The sequence below is a fragment of the Pleurodeles waltl genome, chromosome 6 (genome assembly GCF_031143425.1).
Source record: "Pleurodeles waltl isolate 20211129_DDA chromosome 6, aPleWal1.hap1.20221129, whole genome shotgun sequence".
NCBI lineage: Eukaryota > Metazoa > Chordata > Amphibia > Caudata > Salamandridae > Pleurodeles > Pleurodeles waltl.
This window is the reverse complement of record NC_090445.1, coordinates 364,006,107-364,029,295: the sequence shown is the minus strand read 5'-3', so window position 1 is coordinate 364,029,295 and position 23,189 is coordinate 364,006,107. Positions and strand designations below refer to the sequence as shown.

The 23,189-nt window shown below is 45.0% G+C and overlaps 1 protein-coding gene across 1 annotated transcript in view; it reads left to right on the top strand.

Moving 5' to 3' along the window:
* Positions 1-23,189, top strand: part of LOC138299741 (immunoglobulin superfamily member 1-like) — a 301,153-nt gene that overhangs the window by 222,536 nt on the left and 55,428 nt on the right. The window contains exon 7 of the mRNA XM_069238265.1: positions 9,162-9,458. Coding sequence (XP_069094366.1) covers positions 9,162-9,458 — 297 coding nt within the window. The remainder of the gene's footprint in view (positions 1-9,161; positions 9,459-23,189) is intronic.

Genomic DNA, 23,189 nt, shown 5'->3' with positions numbered 1-23,189 from the left:
CTGACCTATTCAAAATGTCTGACAGAGGCTTGGCTGTTATGACCGAGCTCACATAGTGGTAGGGAGCGGGAATCCAGCAGGGAGCCAGATATCACCTTATATATGAGATAAATAGGAGTCCATGCTGGAGCTGGGAACACTGAACCAAGGAGTGCGGATTAAAGGCACCTCAGTCCACATTGCCCCCAGCTTGGTGAATCAGAGAAGTGATCAGTACGATATCCTTTATTGATTTAATTTTCTCGCTGAAAAGACTGCTGAGTTCATAACTCAGGGATTTGGAGGGTTCTAGCTTCCGGATTATTCGCTTGGGACAAGTGAGTTTGTTTAATATCTTTAAAGATTCTTTTTGTTTATTTCCTTCCAAATTAAGAATAAACAGGGGATTATGATTTGGCGATGAGAAGCAAGCTTTATACTTCCACACACCCTCACTCAAATGTTCTTTTTCTAAAGTGCCCTGAGCTTTGATGCTTTCAATTCATAATTGAACCACGGAGCGTATGAAGGACATTGCATCTTTCAAGTACTTTCTGTGAAATGTACATTAGGGGCATCCTAAAGAAAGTCAGTTAAAAAACCCCATAGAAGTCTGTTTAACAAAAGCACTACATAGCGGGCAGGTTTTGTGGAGGGTATTAACCATTTCATGGAGATTCACCCTGCTCCAGTTAAGGGAAGGTGCTCAGGCAAGCATTACTCAATGCAGTGCCATTCCTCAGAAATGCTTCAAATGTAATGAGGTGGTAATCTTCCCACATGCACGGGAGGACTGACACCTTCTTGAAAGGTGTGTTGTGTGACCCTGTCAAATCCTAAATAAGCCCCTTAACATGAGTTGGTAACTGTATCTGTTGCTTGAAAGATAATGAAGACATGAGGTCAACAAACTGTTTGTCCTTGGCATTTGCCGGGGGGGGGGGGGGGGGGGGGGGGGTTGTCGTGCTAAAAGTTAAAATCCTCAATAACCAACAGATAGTTTATAAGATATCAAGGTTGCACATTAAATAAAAGTAGGAGTCAGTAAAGTTGGGCATGCAGTGTGGTGGCCATCTTCATAATGTCAACTTGAGGAACAGGGGTACACACAACAGACGGGTTAAGGGCACAGTAGGTGATAATGTCAACCCCCCATCCCTCTTGTGAGAGCCTCCCTTGGTGCAAAAATGATATATTGAGAGGGTAATGCCTACATAACTTCAGGCATAGACGACTCCTCCAGCTAGTTTTCTGTAAGACAGAGCATGTCTAGTGAGTTCTCCTCCAGCAAGTTGTAGATTTCAGAGCTCTTCTGAGTCAGGGGCCTCCTACTGTATGTGTAGGGAATGAAAGGAATTATTTGAGGGGGCAAACAGAGGAAGAGAGCAGGTGGGGCGGGTACTGGAGAGCATTCTGCAGAGGCGGGTTTCTGAGTAAGCCTGCTCTCCAAATCTTCTCAGTAACCTTCCAATTAAGGGGAAGATTGACTTGCTTTAAATTATGAAGCTCCAAGTCTGAATAGTAAAGAAAATGGGCAGGGTCCCCGGCCTCTGGTCAGGCGCAGATGGGCACAGACAGGCTTGTCTTTGGTGCGCCTCAGTTCACTGAGGTGTAGGAGAGCTGATGCTTCTGATATCTTGCTACAGTCCTACTGTGAATATTTGGCAGTTGTATTTCTGCAGTGCTGTTTGATGGGTATTCGGAAATTGATAAAGGTTGTTTTCTCTGCTTTCGTGCTCTGTTTAGATCATTTTAGCTGACATCTTAAAAGTTAGCAATGCAGTTCTTTGTGGTTGCTAACTAGAAGCCCTATAAATGTGCAGGGCAGTGCTTGTCACTTGTTAGTACTACATATTCTTTTACTTTCACCTTGTCAATATTTTCACAACTGTGTATCTCCATCACATACATCTGCACATAATCACAATTGCAACTGGCATACATGACCATTACACTGTGCAGTCTGCAGAGATGCCAAGGATTGGAGGACCATGTATTCGAAGACCGTTTAAACCCACTAACAGAAATTCTCAGACTCAACTTCAGACCTCTCAATTGTAGTTTGCTATAAACACCTGGAGGTGAATTGGTACAAAGTATGCATAATAGAGAAGTAATAAGATGCATGTAAAAAACTAGAGAAACAGACCATCCTGGAAAAAGCAAACACACAGTGGTGTAACGAAACGTGAGCACCCTCCCTTTGCAAAGCTCATTGAGGGTCCCCCTGGATACTGACTCAGGAGCTCTCATGCCAGGGTACTGTGCTGGGGGGTGGCAACTGGTGCTCGGGGGCCCCCCACACTGTAGGGGCTGCAGGGGCCTTTATTACACCACTGCACACTTAGCGAATGCAAAATTAAATGAAACACATGAAATATAAAAAGGGATTACATTGCTGACCTGAAACATCTTAATGTTTTTTACATTCGTTGCCCAGAAATCTGTCCATGTTTTTGCTTGCAAAGTTAAGGATATGAATGTACGGATTGATAGGGACCTGTTTTAATATCCATTTTTAATTACTGCTGGGGCTGAGACCTGGAGGGAATCAGCCTACTTGAAGACCTCCACAGATCTGAATCTGACAATCTCAACCTTGAATACCTGTGAGGCTCATTCAATGTATCTTAATTTTGAGGTTTTTAAAATGAATACAATGAGGTTGGATAGCAATCCAGTTTATTAAATCAGCAAGTAACTATGGACCACATTATGATACTGGCGGGAATAACCACCTACCGCTGCGGCGACGGACACCAAAGTCCGTTGCCCTGGCTACCAGCCGTCCACCGTAATATGACCACAGCCGGATTTCTGCCAGAAGGATGGAGGAAATCTGGCTGTGGCCATGCTGGCAGATGGCGGTAAGGTGGCGCTGCTGCCACGCCAGTTGACCACCGTATTATGACCCATAATACGGCTTGGCGGTGTTCTGCTGGCAGATGCTGCTGGTGGCAGCAGCGCCCCATCCCGTCTCCTGCCGGGGGACCCCAGAACACAGGTAAGTCAGATCTCTGACAGGAGAGGGGGTTGGTGGGTGTTGTGTGTGTGTGTGTGTGTGTGAATGTTTGTGCGTGCATGTATGCAGGTGTGTGTTTCATGTTGAATGTGTGTGCAGGTATGGAGGTGTGAGTACGTGTATGTTGTGTTCTGTGAATGCGTGTATGTATGTAAGAGTGTGCAGATGTGTGTATGAACGGATGTATGCATGCGTGGATGCGTGTGGGAATGGGTGTGTGTATGCATGTGTATGTGAAGCGGGGCGTGAATGTAGGGGGGACTTGGCGAGGAAGGGTTGTGGGGGTGTATCTGGAGAGGGTGTTGGGGGTGGGGAAGACCTCTATCAATGACAGGGAAAGGATTCCCTGTCACTGATGGTGCCTACCGCCATGGTTTTCGTGGCAGTAAGGAAGCCACGGAAACCATGGCGGTAGGCGGGGTCATAATCCTACAGACGGGACAGTGATGGCCACCGGGCTGCAGATTGATATCTCCAGCCCGGCGGCTGTTACCGCTGTGGCGGTCGGTGTGGTATATTGCCGGTTTGGCTTCAGTAATACACAACAGATCACCTGCCATCTAGCAATCCAACCAGGACTGGAGCTAGATTATGACTTTAGCTATGCGCACTGCATCTGGGTGTCATTGGTTGATTTGGAGGGTGAAGGCGGGGGTGGGATCAAATGTAACAGCTTAAGATAGTTCAGGTAAGTAAAATCATTGAATTCAGTAGAGAGAAAATGAATAAAGGGCGCTCACAGTTCTTGGTAGGTGTTTTGGTTAGACTCCATTGCAAGAGACAGTTTTTCCATTCTTATGATGTACCACAGTTCATGCAACCAAGCCACATACTCTGGAGGTTTGGCAGAGCTAGGACCATCTGCTGCCCTCTCATGGACTTTAGGGGGTATGCCAAAGGATTAGAAAGTCCGAGAATGATGTATACAAGGAATAGTGTGTTAAAAGCCTTAACAGTACCATCACGTATCCTCCCCCAGTATCTGACCAGCTTCTGACATTGCCAGAGTAGATGTAATAAAGTGCCAGTCCCACCACAGCCTCTCCAGTAGTCCCTATTACTCTCCAGACACCACTTGTGGACGCGGGCAGGAGTTAGCTATCAATTCTAGGCTATTTTATATGACACTTCTGTGCTAGCCGTGTTTTCTGCTTCACTCTGTAATATATATCTTCTGAGTCTTTGAGTCTGACTGCCCAGACCAGTTCTGCTTTCCCCCGCAGTTTAATTATGTAAGGCACTTCACTTAGCAGAGCCTAGATCTCCATGATGAGCTGCCTGTCGACCTCTCGAAGGGTGTTAGGGGCTGCTCAGCATGTGGTTTAACAGAAAGTACAGTACCAAATGTGTAAGTATTGGAAATAGTCAACTTCCTCCAACTCATAATCTGTCTTCGTACAGTCAAAAGGGATGATCCCGTGAGCATCGAACAGGCATCATATGCATTTGCATCGCCCCTATTGCCTTCTAAGGAAACCCTCCCCATGCAGGGATGGCAATAAGTCTAGATTGGTGTTGGACTTTTGCTTATGCAGGGTCATCCCCAGTCTTTTTGCCTCCTGCCTCCTATTTCTTTCTGACCTGTTGCTGTTGGCTTTTCAACTCTGAGCACTTTACCACTGCTAACCAGTGCTAAAGTGCATATGCTCTCTCTGTAAATTGTATTGTTGATTAGTTTATCCATGATTGGCATATTTGGTTTACTGGTAAGTCCCTAGTAAAGTGCACTAGAGGTGCCAGGGCCTGTAAATCAAATGCTACTAGTGGGCCTGCAGCACTGGTTGTGCCACCCACATAAGTAGCTCTGTAATCATGTCTCAGACCTGCCATTGCAGTGTCTGTGTGTGCAGTTTTAACTGTAAATTCGACTTGGCAAGTGTACCTACTTGCTAGGCCTAAACCTTCCCTTTTCTTACATGTAAGGCACCCCTAAGGTAGGCCCTAGGTAGCCCCAAGGGCAGGGTGCAGTGTATGGATAAGGTAGGACATATAGTAATGTGGTTTATATGTCCTGACAGTGAAATACTGCCAACTTCGTTTTTCACTGTTGCAAGGCCTGTCTCTCTCATAGGATAATATGGGGGCTACCTTTAAATATGATTAAAGCGTAGATTCCCCTAGAGAGTAGATGGACATGTGGAGTTTGGGGTCCCTGAACTCACAATTTAAAAATACATCTTTTAGTAAAGTTGATTTTGAGATTGTGCATTTGAAAATGCCACTTTTAGAAAGTGAGCATTTTCTTGCTTAAACCATTTTGTGACTCTGCCTTGTTTGTGGATTCCCTGTCTGGGTCAGTTTGACAGTTGGGTTGTTTTTCACCTCGCACTAGACAGTGACACAAAGGGGGCTGGGGTGTAGCCTGCATTTCCTGATTAGCCATCTCTGCTAGGAGGGAGGGGTGGAGTGGTCACTCTCATCTGAGAGGACTGTGCCTGCCTCTGACAATTCCGGCTCCAACCCCCTGGTGTGTGTCTGAGGCCTTGCCTGGGCAAGGCAGGATTTCACAAGTAGGTGTGAGTCCCCTTTGAAGAAAGGTGACTTCAAAGACTAAAGTGGGTATAAGAAGGGCACCCAAATCTACAGACTTGAGAAACACTTCTGGAACCAAGAGGAACCTCTGCCTCGAAAGTGCTGATAGCTGAGGAAGAAGTGCTGCCCTGCCTGTGACTGTGCTTTGTGGAGCTTTCCTGCAGTGCTGCTTCTGCCAGAGTAAGAGGGCAAAGACTGGACTTTGTGTGCCTTCCATCTTGTGAAGAAATCTCCAAGGGCTTGATTTAGCTTGCCTCCTGTTGTTTGAAGTCTCAGGGACAGCAAAGACTTCTCTCTACCAGCACCTGGACTCTCTGGAGAGACTCCTGCTCTGACAAGTGGTGCCCTATCCAGTCCTTGGGCCCTTGAAAGGTGGAAATCCAAGGAAATCGACTTCGGACCAACGACGCTGCTGAATCCGATAACGCCACCTGCAGCTGACGCCGTGACCTTCGCTGGAACGCGACACTCTTCGCAGGCCCGACGCCGCAGCAGCCCCGCTGAAGTCCGCAACTCCGTGGAAGTCGCCGCACCACGTCGTGACCAACGCCGCTCGAAGTGCGCGGATTCAACGTATCGCACAGACGCCGCGATCCCCGACTTCGCATATCGTCTTGTTTTCACTCTTCACCAAAGGTACTGTACTTGGGGATCTACACGACTTCGTGTCCGGCGCCGCTGGTGTCGGCTTGTTGGGAACGACTCCGTCACAACGCCGTGTTAACATCTCATCGAAGCATTTTTGTTTCTAAGAGCTATTTTTTAGTTTAATCTTTAAAAATTCATAACTTGACTTGTGTATGTCGGATTTTTGTCGTTTTGGTCTTGTTTTGTTTAGATAAATATTTCCTATTTTTCTAAACTGGTGTTGTGTCATTTTGTAGTGTTTACATGAAGTTACTGTGTGTGCTGGTACAAATACTTTACACCTAGCGCTCTGAAGTTAAGCCTACTGCTCTGCCAAGCTACCAAGGGGGTAAGCAGGGGTTAGTTGAGGGTGATTCTCTTTTACCCTGACTAGAGTGAGGGTCCTTGCTTGAACAGGGGGTAACCTGACTGTCAACCAAAGACCCCATTTCTAACAATTGGCCACTATGTGAGGCATTGGGGAAAGGAAGGAAGTCAGCTTTGCATGGAGTGCCACATCGTCCCACACCCTGAAGGTGGACCTACTTAACGGTGATGAGTATTGGCCCTATGCTCCATGTTGGCAGGGCAACCAGGGCTCCCGCCAGACATGGGTACCAGCAACCACCAGATCTATAAAGCACCAATGCTTTTCTGTGGTTGGTCTGGGCCATTTCATTACGAAGTGGACTTGATCTGCCTGGTAATACCTTTCAACTTGAAGGACATTCACTCCACCCTCGAGTGACTTACGGTAAAGGAGCTGCTTATGGAGTCAAAGCTTTTTCCCATCCCAGATAAAGTTATTTATCTCTAGTTGTAGGGACCGAAGGGTGTCTTTAGGAGGTATCAGTGGTAGTGATTGGAAGCTAATAGCCATGATAGCTGAAGCCTGGGCCAGCGAGCCAAATCTGACTGGGTTTGCAAATTAAGAACAGAGTGATTGACCTCCCCGATTCTATCCACAGTTCAGGCCAGCCGAATCCCCAGGTATGATATGGTCTACTCTGCTCACGCAATAGGGAATGCAGCGTATTCTTTGTATGGCGGGGAGAGTGACAGGTTTAATGTTTTGAATTTTTTGAGATTGACCTTGAACCCAGAAACATCTCCAGGATGGTGGAGCTTCACCACTAAAGCGGGTAAGGATGACATTGGTTCAGTCAGTGCTACAATAACATCATCAGCATTGAGGCTGATGCTGTGTGTGGACTCTCCGAAGGGGATGCTTGTGATAGTTGGAGTTGCTCTCACCTGTTGAGCCACAGGCTCCATGTAGAGGGTAAATAGGAAAGGGGAAAGTGGACACCCCTGCCTTGTACCCTCTGGATAGGGAAGGGTCAAGACAACACTCTGTTGACCCTAACAGTGGCCCGCGGGAAGCTATAGGCACTCTGAACCCATCGGCAGAACTTATCCCCAAAGCCGAAATATTTTAGAGTGACAAATAAATAAGGCCTATGTACTCTATCAAACGCTTTCTCTGTATCAATGGAAATGAGCAACGCCTCCTTCTTAGACTAGTGAATAATGTCGACGAGATGGAGGACATGTTTAGTATTGTCCCCACAATGCCTACTGGGGATGACCCCAGCCTGGTCGGGTTTGACCAGACCAGGCATAAGAGAGGGGTGAGGTGGTGCACGAGGACACTCACGAACAGCTTAGCATCAATGTTAAGGAGGGAGATGGGTCTATAGGAGCTGCACAGGATTTTGTCTTTGCCATGCTCGGGAATAATTGTGATAGAGGCCTCAAGCATAGATTCAGTAATTGTCCCTGTGTTCACGAAGGTGTTAAAAAGTCTAGTGTGAAGCGGGGCTAGCGTGTGACATATTGGGGGTCATTCCAACTTTGGCGGGCGGCGTTCCCCCGTCGAAAGACCGCTGGGGTCATTTCGACTTTCCCGCTGGGCCGGCGGGCGAACGCCAAAAGGGCGCCCGCCGGCCCAGCGGGAAAGACCCTGCAACAAGGAAGCCGGCTCCGAATGGAGCCGGCGGAGTTGCAGGGGTGCGACGGGTGCAGTGGCACCCGTCGCGATTTTCACTGTCTGCAAAGCAGACAGTGAAAATCTACATGGGGCCCTGTTAGGGGGCCCCTGCACTGCCCATGCCAGTGGCATGGGCAGTGCAGGGGCCCCCAGGGGCCCCACGACACCCATTCCCGCCATCGTGTTTCTGGCGGTGAAAACCGCCAGAAACAGGCTGGCGGGAAGGGGGTCAGAATCCCCATGGCGGCCCTGCAATCAGCGCCGCCATGGAGGATTCCCTGGGCCAGGGGAAAACCGTCGGGAAACCGCTGGTTCCCCTTTTCTGACCGCGGCTTTACCGCCGCGGTCAGAATGGCCCTGGAAGCACCACCAGCCTGTTGGCGGTGCTTCCGTGGTCCCCGACCCTGGCGGTCATGGACCGCCAGGGTCGGAATGACCCCCATTACTTTTTTTTTAATTGGGAAAAACACCTGATATGTGTGTTTCCTTCCTCCATCTCCTTCCCCCCAGCATCATGTACAACTTGGACGGCCTCTGATTGCATTTTAGACCAAAGGCGATGAGCCAGCATCCAACCACATCTGTTACATACATATATAATGTATGTTTGAGACGAGCTATTGAATATTTGCCCTGACTATGTCCAGTCTCTTGAGGTAAGACTGTGCTTTATCTAATTCCCACCAGACCTAGGAGCCCCTGTAACCACTATAGATTTGAGAGGAAATTCAGTTCAAGTCTTTCTTTAAGTTGATAAAACCTATTTGTCATCATCCACAACAGGATGACTTTGAGATACTAAGAAAGAGCCTTTAATGAAAAAGAGTAATGGGACTCAGTAGACTATCTGTGCTTCTGTATGGCACAATTTTAAATGTACTTAAATTAGTGGATGAAAAATGTGTTACTTCTTTGTACTTTTTATTTCTTCTTAACTCTATATTTGTGTTATGGGCAAGAACATGGCAAACCTCCTTACCAACCTGTTTAACATCTCTTTTCTGGTTTCAGATCCTCTGCTGCCACCAATCCTCACTGTTATTCCCTTCAATGGGCAGGTGACTGACGGTGATATTGTGACCTTGCACTGCTTACCACGCTCCCTGCGCATGAACTTCACTACACACTTTACTTCAGGTCACAGTGAGATCCTACACAACATCAGTGAGACACAGAACTCATATTCATTCCAGGTGACCCTGGCACGGGACTCCGATGGGAAGAACTATTCTTGCTATCATGAGGTGGATATTCACGGAAGGAAGCTGCGTTCCCCCTCGAGCGCGGGTGTGCAGATCACAGTGCAGGGTGAGCTGTCTTTTCAATTAACTATCAGAGCAACACATAAATATGAGGACACACTTGCTGTGAGCAAGTGTTTTCGTTGTTGGACTGGATTGAAGTCCATTACAAGTAATAAAGGCACTATGTTGTAATGTTCAGTCAAAGGTTTCAGTCATGTGAACCTAAGCTCACCCCCTGGTAGCTTTTTCACAGTACAGACAAGCTTAACTTAGAGAAAAGTGTGAAATGTAATGAACAAAAAGACACAAAAATGACAACAATCCAATGAGGAAAACATGAGATATAGTTTAAAAAAATAGTGCTAAAAATTGCAAAGCACCAATGTAGTCGATGGTTAAAGTATACCGAGGTCTGGGCTGAATTTGAGGCTGACCGCGATGGAGGCCTCGTCAGATACACCAACCAGGTTTGACCCGGTTAGAGGTTTTACCTTGAGATTTATGGCCCGATTGAATTCTTGGCAGGTTGCAGTCGGGCCATTTTCCACTAGGACTACAAAGTAAAATATTCTGTTGACTTAGTGGAGATCCCGACAGCCAACTGTAGAAATGTTTGTTGGGCCAACAGACATTTTTAGCATTCACAAGAGCCTCTGTCAAAGCGGTTCCTGTGACTGCATTGAAACTTTGGCCCACGGCTCTGTCAAAAATGGTGGAGCTGTACAGCAATCTTTCCAAATTTTTATTTTTATTTTCGAATATAAAAACCTAGAGTGGGTTTTTGTGTTTGAAAATTAAAAGAAACATTTTCCCCTCACCATGGGAGTCATCTCCCTTGGCGAGGGTGCCATTATTTGTTTTTTACTGCGTAATCACAAAAGGTGTGGGGTAGTAGGAACAGGGGGTAAGACTGGGTAAGTCTTTAACCAGTGCCTGGTTGCATTAGGTTGCTTGATAGGGGGTGCTGTGTTGCCCTACAGGAGTAGCGGGGGATTTTCCTTTACGGACTAGGTGGTCTCACACACATAATAGTGTCTTGCTTCATCATATGACCACCTAGCCCCACCTAAGTAAGATGATACTACTCAGGCGGACTCGACCTCTGGTTAAAAGAACCAGAGGGAGTGCTGAAATTGAATTGACTGGATAGTTACAGTGATCCAGAGGGGGTGAATAATAAAATTACCTAACATGTCACCGGTGGCTCTTGTTAGTTTTAATGGTGGTGCATGTTGGTAAGACTAAAACTAAGGGGGAAGGCTTGTTAGAGGATAATGTCTCTTGGAGTCTAAAAGGGGTTGAACATGACCAACATGTTTCTGCCCTCACTAAGTGCTGGTAGGTCAGGGGCATTCGTCAGGGTCGCAGCACCTGTAATAAGTACGGTGCTCAAAGTGAAAGTGTGTGTCCTACCTGAACAGGTAGTTCACGGTGGGGTAGGCCCCGGAGCTGGGGGCGTATTGCCTCTGGTCTGGCTAGAACCGGGGGGGGGGGTTTCCCTTGTAGTCACACTCACGCCAAAGGGAATACCATGGGGGGTACCTACGTGCCGGAGCCAGGCCGCCAGACATATAGCCAGTTCTTTGATGACCTTTAATATGTCAAGATAGAGTAGTTCAGCCGTGCTCAGACTATGGTCGCCCACTTTTAAATTCAGCGGGCGGACTATCATGTTGCCAGTAAGCATATTCTCACCGTTACGAAGGAGTACCCTTAACACCAACATTTAAATCTGGGCCTTAGTCTTTTATATAGAAGTCAGAGCCTTTCAATAGGAAAGGCAGCAGACTGTATTCAGGGAATTCCTTATGAAATTGGATAGGCATTGGGCGATGTATTGCTGAAGCCATTGGCTTTGGTGGGAAAAGCTCAGTGCAGGAGACATTCTAATTTCATGCCCAGGGAAGTCCTCTCGCAAGTCTCATACTTTTGGAGCCTTCAACAGTCAAGATTTGTATCTTCTGACATAGGCCCTGATTTAGATCTTGGCAGAGGAAATACTCTGTCACAAACGTCCCATCCGCCGTATACGATCCCCGTAAGATAAAATGGGATTGTAATATGGCACTCAGGATATTCGTCACGTTTCTGATGGTGTATTCCCCTCTGCCAAGACCTAAATCAGGCCCTTTGGGCCAGATGTAGGAAATTCCGAGTTTGTGACTTGCAAATTGCGAGTCTGAGCGACTCGCAATTTGCAATTCGCAAACCCGGATGCAGGATGGTGTCCCTGACACGATCTGTGAATCGCAAGGGGGTCGCAAAGACCTACCTCATTAATATTAATGAGGTGGGTCGCAATTTGCAACCCCCTTCCGATTCGCAGCACTCACAGGGATGGTGGTCTGCTGGAGACAGCAGACCACCATGTCTGTGACTGCTTTTGAATAAAGCAGTATGTTTTTTTTGGTATTGCAGACCGTTTTCCTTAAAGAAAAACGAGTTGCAATACAAACTAAAAAATGAAACATTTTTGTTTCATTTTTTCAGAGCAGGCAGTGGTCTACAGGACCAATGCCTGCTCTGAAAAAATGTTTACAGGGCCATTCACAGTGGAATGGGTTACCACCAGTGTGACAGCGTTCGCGGTCACAAAGCAATTCTACATTGCAATACGAATCGCAAATAAGAAGGGGAACACCCCTTCCTATTTGCGAGTCGCATTCCCATTTTGCAAGTTGGTAACCATGTTACTGACTTGCAAAATGGGAATGAGCATCGCGATGTGCTTTTTTCATGACACAAACAGCGATTTTAGCTGTTTGCACCATGCAAAACGCTTCATACATGTGGCCCTTAGTCTCTTTTTTTGGAGCTCAGAATCCTTCAGAGGGACAAGGCTGCGGATGTATCCGATGTTTAGGTCCATGAGGCCAGATACCTTCTTGCTGAGTGTCTGCTAAACTGGAGTTGCTGCTGAGGAGAAGTTCTGAATGGGAGACACCTGATTGCTTAGCCCAACAAGGTCACATCTTGTTCAGGTAGGCTGGTGTGGTTTGTCCCTGTCCTCCAGAAGTCTGGAAGTGCACAAATCTTTTTAAGTCCCAGGTTTTCCAGAGTGCTAGTATAAGTCTAGTTAGATACAGACAGGGGTCCCAGGACCTCAGAAAAAGCACTTGGGGTCACAGCCCACTCCAAGAAGTTCCAGGTCAGGACCAGTTTGTGCAGACCAGCTGGGAACTTAATAAAAGGCTTCTTTCAGCTTTTGAAAACCCTGTAGCCACACAGAAGGTGAGCCACCTTACCCATGGCTGCGACTTTTTTGTGCTGGGTATAAGGGGGAGCAGGTCCAGTCCTGTTCTGAAGAGGCTGCGTTAGGATGCCATAATTATGCCTGGCACAAGATAGCGTGTGGGAGTGATTCCTGGCCCCTCCTTAATCAATGAGATCAAAGTTCCCAGTGGTAACCATACCCACGTTTTACAGGAGTTCCTGCTTTCACTACTGCAAAAAATCACACTGCATCCCTCACCCCTCAAATCCAAGATGGGCAAACCCTTCTCCCCTTGTGCCCACCCAGAAGTTATGGCCAGGATAATGAGCATTGTTTCTCTTTGGTTACTTCAAACCAGGTCTGGTGGCATCTCTCCCCCCACTGGGTTTGATGCTTGTCTGACGGGAAGGACAAAAGCTGGGGCCTTTCAATATGTCGCCTAACATTTGCTTGTGCCAGGAAGGCCCCTTCAAAGTAAATTTATCCTGGGTACACTGTAACTGGTCTTCCTGCCAGGGGAATCGAAAACACCTCCTCCCCCCAAACCACTGTCTGTGCTCTGGGGGCAGTTCTCACACCTCATTATGGCTAAGAACTCACTTAGCTACAGCTGAAGAGCTAATGGAAATTAGCCTCCAGGAGCTTCAGGTAGGGAAAAGGTAACTGTTTAAAAGTCACATTTCCTTAATATTTATTAAAAATCACAATTGAGGTGGGCTTTTATTGATTAAATATTAAAAACAGTGTTTTAATCAATCATATTTCTAGTAATATAAACCCAGAGATAGCAGAATTAATATTTAATATTGCTTCCTAGTGTTTCTCTAAAAGCCAGCCAACCGTGCTGCAGTGAAAATAGCATTTGTGTGCCAGTCGCTGAAATGACATTTTACCTTCACATTTTACAGGCCCTGCTTTTTAATACCATGCCTTAAGGACTGCAGGGCTACACATGGGTGTAATTAAAAGGAAGGTCTTCTCCTGTGAAAATGGTTATTTTGACACTTCTGGCTTCAGGTTTTAAACTACAGCAGCTAGGCTACAGTTTAAAAAAAGTGATTACAGTGCTTACTTTGTCGCACTAGCTCATGGCAAAGCAGCACTGTATTGTATAGGTGACATTTAACTTTCCATGCCATGGATATATTTTGGGTACCATATACTATGGCCTTATGGGAACATTGGTAGATTAAATTTTCAGGGTTCTGAAAATTCGGTCCTGGAGAGTCTGGTCCATGCCAGATTTTTAGCATATCCACATTTAGAAAACTGTAGATTTCTGAAACATCTTTTTTCTAAATGTGGATATGCTAAAAATCTGGCATGGACCCGCCTCTCCAGGACAAACTTTGCAGAACCCTGAATTAGGTGTTAGTTTCTTCCTGTTTTATTGGTCACAGCACATGCACTGGGTCCTGGTTATCAGTGCCTGAGCACACAGGGTCAAGAAACCAGCACTAACGTCCACACAAAAATGGGAGTGACTACACAAAAAGGTCACTTCCTCATCCTTGCCAAGCCTATTTGTTATATTGAAATCCACATTCTGTAAATTACTTTATGTTAACCTACCGCTTTTGAGAATGTGGGGACATGGTTTGAATGAATATATTGGAGTACAAGAGCACCCTATTCCAGAGTACCCGTTTGCTACATAGAATTGCTGTAGCTCCCCATTAAAAGTATTGTACCTGTGCTAAGAAGCGCATGTAATAATTTAACTTAGATCTCACTCAAAGTAAAAAAATATTTCAAAATACACAGCAAGTTATGTTGTTTCAAACATTTATGAGGTGCAGTTTACACTGCCACTGAGTAAAAAAATGAGTTGTTTGTATTTTTTTGATAAAGCTTATGGTTTTGTGTTTTAAAAGAGTGATGCCACATAAAACAGTTACCTTTTTTCCAAAAACAAATCAGGCAATGCATGGTATTTGCTGTCAATGTGCTGATCGTTTTTACATGGTCCTCATATAATAGGCTCCCCATCAATAAACCTAGGATGAAATGGCTTTCTTCCATAAAAAGATTTTGTTGCCACTTAGATCCTTTGCCCTAGTGTCTGGGTGTGCCAGGTTATATGGCCGGCCCTTAACTTTCAAAAGGTCAAGCAGCCTCTGCAGGAAGAGTTGCAGAAAAGCCTCTGGGAGCAGGTGCACTATTTCCAAGTTCATACCTGCAGATTCTGTTTAAGTTACCGACAACTCAAGATTTCACTGCCTTTTTTGCTATTAATGGGATGTGTTAGTTTATGACAGCCATAGTGCACAAATGTAACTCATTTATGTCATTGCCATTTCTCATATCATCTGTGTCAGAATCTGCATAAATATTACCTTTGATCCGGGTCCCAGGTGATGTGATTTCCTGTGATGTTATCATTGCAACAGCATTTAATTTGTGCCAGTGTTCACCAGTCCTCAGCACTGGAAATTATTTTTAAACTGGCAGTTGTTCTTAAACACTAGCACTTGTTGTCACCACATGGTGGCACTTAACCTATTTTTGAGCAGAGCACTTTAGTAGTACATTCAGAAGTTTAGTGAATTTTAAAAATGATAAATATAGCACTCCTAAGCCATCGCTACAGGTTGGGGTCATCTGGAACAGTGAACACTGTCTCACTTCTTTAAGTTTGATGGTTAGCAGGTAATGCTGGTACTGGCGTTTGGCAACAGCGGCCTGAGCTCTTTGTGGTACCAGCAGAGGGGAAATACAAGGGGCCTATGGGAGGAAATTGCACACCCCAAAAATGCAGGACAGCCCAAAATTTAGAACATCCAAAATGTACCTCTGGCAGTTCTACTCCAACCCTGACCTTCACTAGGAAACACCCTTCCTCGACATCAAACCTGATTCCGCGTCAACACCTTGATAAGTAAACTTACAAGGAGACACGCCTAGGCCGATGAACCTTTTGACCACGTTTGGAGACTTCCCAGTACGAGATATCTTTCTGGCATCACAATCAATATATCAATAACTCAATTAATATCCTTAGTAACTAATCAGCAAGTTAATCAATGACATTTAATAAGAATCAATACAATGAACGCACCATGACCTTTCAGCCATGAATAACCACACAAATCTAGTTATGAGTTAGGACATTTATTCCCTATTAGTTACAATCTAATATCATACTTATTAGTTTCAATATCAACAAGTGCGTCAAAACCACTATAACTTGGCAATCAGAGCAAAACTTTATCAGGGCATAATTCATGAACATTTAGAATGGAGCACAACGTTATTATGTATCAACTTTAGCAGGGTATCATTAGTACATTATTCAACAAAGCAAGAATTTGTCATTTGTCTATTTGCGTCAGATATTTGTAAACACCTCAACTAACCTCAAATTAGTATCAGCATGTTGGGCTTCATGCAAAACAATTTAGCAAACACAAATTTAGAAACCATCTAGCTATGGCCTCTATCAAAAGAGCAGTTGGTACCTAGAAAGGAAGGGCAAACAGACAATTATAATTTCATTAGATAGTTCCCATCCAAATGTACCAGCAATCAGCGTCTGTCTTCGTCCTCAGGACATCAGTCGATTCACCATCAGCAAAGGCAAAGGCGGACAAAGTCTCAATATGGCATAGCTAAGAATAAGGCTCTTCCCTCATAAGAGGAGAAGCAAGCATTAGTAGGACTTAGATAGAGGATGGTTTAAAGTATCAGGAAGAATAAACAGCAAAGGCTCAAAAGAGCAATGGCAAAGTATGACTTAAATAGAATGTCCAGTAATGGCCGATTTCTCCTCGGGTCACTCTGTTATATCAAAACTGATAAACTAGCCCTTAATTCCCTATTGGATCAATTTTGATGCATCTTTATCTCTGTCCAATAATTCTCCACGCACCTTACTAGAGTTTTCCACAAAACACAGTTCTCACGCAGTCGATTGGTTCCTGTAATTGACGTCTTCATCAGGTAGAATGTCAGGTAAGAAAAGTTACACTTTACGCTCCAGTCAGTAGTCCCATTGTCTTCTCCTGGTCTAGACAACCTTGTACCTGTTACGAATTACACTGTTGCATTCGTCAAGAATGTCTCCTTAAGCAAGTCGTGTCCCATGAGAAAGAATTTACTACGGCTACTCACACCTATCTCTAGCTTCTGGAAAAGTACAGCTTCGTGTCCTTCAGGAAAGCAGCACCTTACACGTTAGAAAAACACAGTTAATATGAGACCAGGCAGCTAGACCCAGACCCTCGCTAAACTAAGGCCTAGTGATTAATATAATAAAACTCCATATACATTACTATAATCATAATATGCTAATATGAAGTCATACATTGGTACATTATTAATTAATCTCTATAAGTTTTATTAGTCTTTGTATACATTGGTAGCCACTCCCCGTGGGCGCATTTCAAACGTGTGCATTATTATCTACTTTAACACATTTTCTATGCAGCTTCTTTACACAATATATTGCAAGCCTTTTCATGTTAATATTGCTTTTAAAGGACACACTCCAACAATCCCTCCTCTGATGACTCTTGTCATCACACAAACGTTATCCCATACATTTTCCATTTCAAAATTCCCTCATCTCAATTTCTTCCCTTAGTGGCTTTCCCCTTGATTTTGCCCTGAATAATTTTTCCTTTCGTTTTTCTTCCCTCCTCTTATTATTTTTCACCATTTTCAATGTAATTCTTTTACTAAGTTTTATATGACAGCCATAATCCAAATAAGCAAGCTATAACAATCAATATTCCCTGAATGATTTTCGCCAATATCCTATACCAAATATTACTAAACCAATTTCCCACAGAAGCAAATCCTTTCCCAACCTTTTCCCAAACACACCTGGCTCTTTCAGCTCCTTCAAATCTGTACTATCTCTAGTTAAGTTAGTAAGCATACTCCTAATCTCATTACTATTGTCTGGTATGAAAACACAACAATGACGCTCATTAAGCATTTTACAAACTCTGCCATTTTTCGCTAAAAGAATGTCTAAAGCAAGCCTGTTTTGAAGAGTCATAGCCCTCTCCACAGCAAGTTCAGTATTATCAGTATAGTATAGCCCCTGTAAAAATTGTTCGCATGTTATCCACAATAGTAGACAACTTTCGAATCTTTATGGAGTTTAATATAACTCCCCCTGAAGGAATTATCGCCCCAAATATGTCTCATACTACACCAGCAGCAGTCTCTCTCTTCTGTCTATTTTGATGTAATTCAGACAATTTCGGAAACCTTTTCAAGTCTTCTAGCTGATATATTTTTGGGAAAACTATCCCCAAATAACATGTCCCATACCATCCCTTTGGAAGACTGTAATAAGCATTAAGTCCACATATATAATAGATCCCAGGGATCGCTGGATCCTGTCCATTTAACATGAACGTCCACTTACTCTGAAACAAAAACACATGCTTTCATTCACTCGTTCCCACAAACACATTGTCATAATATGACTTTGGTCTATATATGCAAAGCTTCCCTGCGTGTAATGCATTTAAAGCTAGCTTCCCCTGTTCCCTAACCGCACTGTAACTCTCAGTATTGGCAAAAGCGTGCTGCTGCAGTCCTTTCTCCAATTTACCCTTCAATGCCCTTCTTCTATCTTCCGTGTGATCTAAAAAGCTTTTCTCTACAGGTGTAAGCAAGCATGTCAAATTATTGCGGTGTGCATAAGACATACTAATAGTTAATGTCACCTCAAAGAATCCCTCAACTAGCTTTATGCTATAGTACTTAGCTACACTACTCAAATCCTCTATGATAGGCACATAAGAAAACACAAGGTTGTGATTTGAATAAAAATATTGAACCTCTTCTTGATTATAGAATCTTGTTAGTAACAGACTACAGCTTATCCCATATGTTAAAGGAAGACTATGATAGGTAACCCCCTCTTGTACCGAAACAGGAATCTGTGTACACACATAACAATCTCTCGCATCCATAGTGTCAACATACTCACTCAGCAAGCGATAGAAAACATTAGTTGATAATTCCCCTTTTGCGTTAGTCACCTCATGCAAATATTTTGTATCTTGCTCAAACTTTTCCCAAGCTGTTAGTGCAGTGGCGGACTCAGGAATTGTAGCATTGTTAGTTCCACTCTTACCCACTAATGGCATACCCACAATCACAACTATGATGAATATTATACACACAACACCCAAACCAACACCCAAACATTTACAACGCCTTCTTCCCCTATTATCTTCTCTAGTGTTAGCCATGATCTGTAAAGAATCAGAACGTGAAGGAAGGTTAATTCAAACAACAACCAACAGAGGATGGTTGCAACTTATTATAATTTTTTTTTCCCAGCAAAGTTTAAGCAAGTGAAAGTCTTTCTTCAGCAATTATCTACAGCTTTCACATTCACTCCCAGGATCCTTGTCAATTCAGGTTAGCAGCTTGTCAAAATCGGTTTTCAAAGTCAATTCAAGTTAACAGTGTCACATCTGGTAAGTTACCAGTCTCTATTTCTCAAAATGTTTCTTTAATTCAGTTCTTATGCCAATCGATCTCTTCAGCCAGACTCAGGTACCAAAGTATTGACCTGGAACTTCTTGATCAAAGCAGAACGCCTGTTGCCATTCAGCTGACGTTGCATACGCCCATTCAGGACCTGCGTACCTTCTATTGGCTACTCTCTTTCTTTTCAACTTGCGATCACCTTGCAATTCTCCTTCACTCAGATCTTCTCTTCTGGTTGTATCGACCTCTTCCTCTATTGTATCTTCGACAACCACTTTTCCCTTTGTCACTTGCAATTCTGGCCACGTATCTCCTTTCAGTGTCTCTCTGGCCTTTGATCTTTTCTGTGGCAACCCTTTGCCCTCCTCTGACTTTATGGTGTTTTCTCTTGATGGACCTGCAGTTTGCTCAGGAGGAGTCTGGATAATCTGACTCTCTTCCGCCTCAACTCCTTCACCTTCTGGGTCTACCAGGGGCTCTAGATCATTTCCATATTCGTCTGCATCTGGGAGAACCTCCTTCTGACTTGGCTCTCCTGGTGCCTAAGTTGAGATAGGCTCCCCGTCACCCCTCTGGGTCTCTTCTCCTTCGTCTCTTACTGGAGTGACCAAGCTGTCCTCAACGGGCTCTCCTTCTGTCTCAGTTCCCCTTCGATCTCTCTCTGGCCCTGAGACTTCCTTCTCCGGTGTTGGTACTTTCAACAACTCAACTTCCTCATCAGTTGGACACGCCACCTTTTTCGTGTGACTGGCATGGATCCAGTTTGGAATTCCCGCACACTTCACAGCAGTATTAGTCATCAGTATTACTTGGTATGGCCCGTTCCAGCGTGGCTCCAAACACAACTTCCTTACGTGTTTCTTGATGACAACCCAGTCACCAGCTTTCAGGTTGTGCCCTGGATCATTTATCGGTGGCAAGGTGGTAGCTTCCACCTGGTGAGAGAAAGAGCGGACCACGTTAGCCAGACCCTTGCAGTAGTCCAACATCATATCATCTGTGATATTCACAAGAGCATTTGCAGGCACTGGGGGCAGTCTCATAGCTCAGCCCACAAGAATCTCATGAGGAGACAGTCCTGTTTCTTGTTGGGCGTATTTTTCATTGACATTAGCACCAAAGGCAACGCATAGGGCCATTTCAAATTTGTGGCTGCACACGTTTTTGCCATTCTTGACTTCAGGGTACCATTCATCTGCTCCACTAGTCCTGATGCCTCAGGTCAGTAACTACAATGCAGCTTCTGTTCAATGTTCAATGCTGCACACAAGATCTTAACCACCTCGTTGTTGAAGTGACTTCCTCTATTTGATACTAAAGAGATCCGAAACCCAAAACGTGGTATCAATTCCCTAAGCAGCAGCTTCACTACTGTCAGGCTGTCATTCCTACGTGTAGGGTACGCTTCAATCCAATGACTAAAGATACACACAATCACCAACATGTACCTCAAACCTCCACACACAGGCATCTCAAAATCCAATTGCATTCTGCTAAATGGATCTCCTGCTCTCCCAATGTGGCTCAAGTTCACCACTGTCCCTTTCCCCGCATTCATCTGTTGACAGATGATACACCTGTGACAAATCACCTCTGCGGCTTGTCTGAACTTCGGGTTAAACCAGTCAATTTTTAACAACCTGATCATGGCACCTCTCCCAATATGTGCTTGACCATGGTAAAACCTTGCAAACTGTGACAGGAAACTGTTCGGCAAAACCATTTTCCCCTCATCTGAGACCCACATGTCATCTGGTCTTTGTACACATTGCATCCTAACCCAAGAACGCTTCTCATCTTTGCTGGCACGTCCCTGCAGCAATCTCAATTCTCCTAACGTGTCAATCACCCTTAATGCGTAACCTGTACATTTCTCATTTTCTGTTTCAGGTAACAATTCCCACTGATCCTTAAACGATATACAGTTCAATGCGCAAAACCTTGTGACTTGATCCGCATATCCATTTCCCATTGACACAAAGTCTTGTGATTTCAAATGAGAACTGCATTTCACCACGGCAATTTCATGAGGTAACTGAATCGCGTGCAGCAACTCCCTAATTCTGTCACCATTTTTCACTGGAGAACCAGAAGAGGGCAGGAAACCCCTCTGTGACCATAGTTGGCCAAAGTCATGAACAATTCCAAATCCGTATCTGCTATCAGTATAGATAGTCACTTCTCAGCTGGGCAGAAGCGTGGCAAGCTCTAGTAAGAGCGACCAATTCAGCCACTTAAGCAAAATATACTCTCTCAAGCCAAGACGCTACCAGGATACCACAGATCGTACATACAGCGTATCCGGCTCTCAGCACTCCTACTTAGTCTCTCAGACATGAGCCATCAACAAATATAATTTTGTCATTCTCTTCCAATTGGGTATCTTTAATATCGGGCCTTGGTTTGGTGCACATTTCTGTAACCTCAAGACAATCATGTTCTACATCTTCAACGTCTTCAACTTCTGTGTTTTCATTTGGAAGTAAAGTTGCCGGGTTCAGCACTGTACATCTTTTCAACGTTACATTTGGTGACCCCATATAATCGTTTAATATTTTGTCAGTCTTGCATTTGTCATGTGCTGCGTCTTTGTTCGGGTTAGCAGGATCTCGACTGAGTGAGGGACCATGACTGTTAAAGGATGTCCCATCACTATGCCTTCACACTGTGTGAGGGTTTGACCAACTGCTGCTACTGCACGCAGACAACCTGGCAAGGCCGCTGCAACTGGGTCCAAAGTAGCTGAAAAATATGCTACTGGTCTGTTTACACCTCCATGGACCTGTGTTAGGACAGACAGAGAACATGCATCACGTTCATGACAAAACAAAACAAAAGGCTTTGTGTAGTCAGGCATACCTAAAGCTGGAGCCCTGCACATGCTCTCCCTCAGTGAATGCCTTCATTTCTTTCTCTGACAGTGCTATTACATCTGGCCCGTCTTTACCGTCAATCTCACCAATGGCTTGGAGATGACTGAGAAATTTGGGATCCACTGACGACAGTAGCCCACCATTCCCAGAAACATCCTAACATCTCTCCGTGTCGTTGGGGGATTCATCTGTAACATTGCAGTCACCCTCTCCCTGGATCACTTCCTCAACCCTTTCTCAATTTGATGACCTAAGTACTTCACCTCCTTCTGACAATATTGCAGCTTCTTTGGGGACACTTTGGGGGTCATTACAACATTGGCGGGCGGCAACCGCCACCCGCCAGTTGTAACTGCTGTGCGGCCGCTAAGGCGGCCGCACTCCCGCGGTGCCCATTATGACATCCCCGCTGGGCCGGCGGGCGGAAACGCTCCAAACTGAGCCGGCGGTGTTGCACTCGTGCGACGGGTGCAGTTGCGGACAGTGAAAAGCTGCACGGGCCCTGTCATGGGGCCTTGTCATGGCATGGGCAGTGCAGGGGCCCCCAGGGGCCCCGCGACTCCCCGTACTGCCAGCCTTTTCCTGGCGGTTCAAACCGCCAGGAAAAGGCTGGCGGTACGCAAATGTGTCACTGCCGGGGCAAATGTGGTGGGAAACTGCCGGCCCCGGCGGTGGTCCGCGGCGCTACCTCTGCGGTCGTAATCCACTCTGAAGCACCGCCAGCCTGTTGGCGGTGCTTCAGCCAAAACAGCCCTGGCGGCCTTTGTGTCCGTTCTTTCCCAAGTGGTTCAATAAGACAATCGAATCATACTTGCACTCATCCCTCGTTTTGGATGCGATCAACAGATCATCAATGTACTGCACTTGAGTTGATTGAAGAGGCAATTCCAATGACTCCAAATCCTTCTTCAGTATTTGATTGACTATAGAAGGTGATTCCGAAAACCCTTGAAGAATTCAACACCAATTGTAAACCTTATCCAGGAACTTGAAACTGAAGAGAAATTGGCTGTCCTCATGAAGAGGCACAGATAAGAACACTTGGGACAAATCAACTACTGTGAACCATTCTGCATCACATGGAACTTGAAACATATTCACAGCTGGATTTGGCACCACCGGGCAACATTTCACCACTATGTCCTTAATCTTTCTCAGGTCTTGGACAATTCAAACTTTTACACAGGGCTTTCTCAGTCCCATTATCGGTGAACTACACGGACTGCTCATCACTTCTTTTAAGACTCCCTGT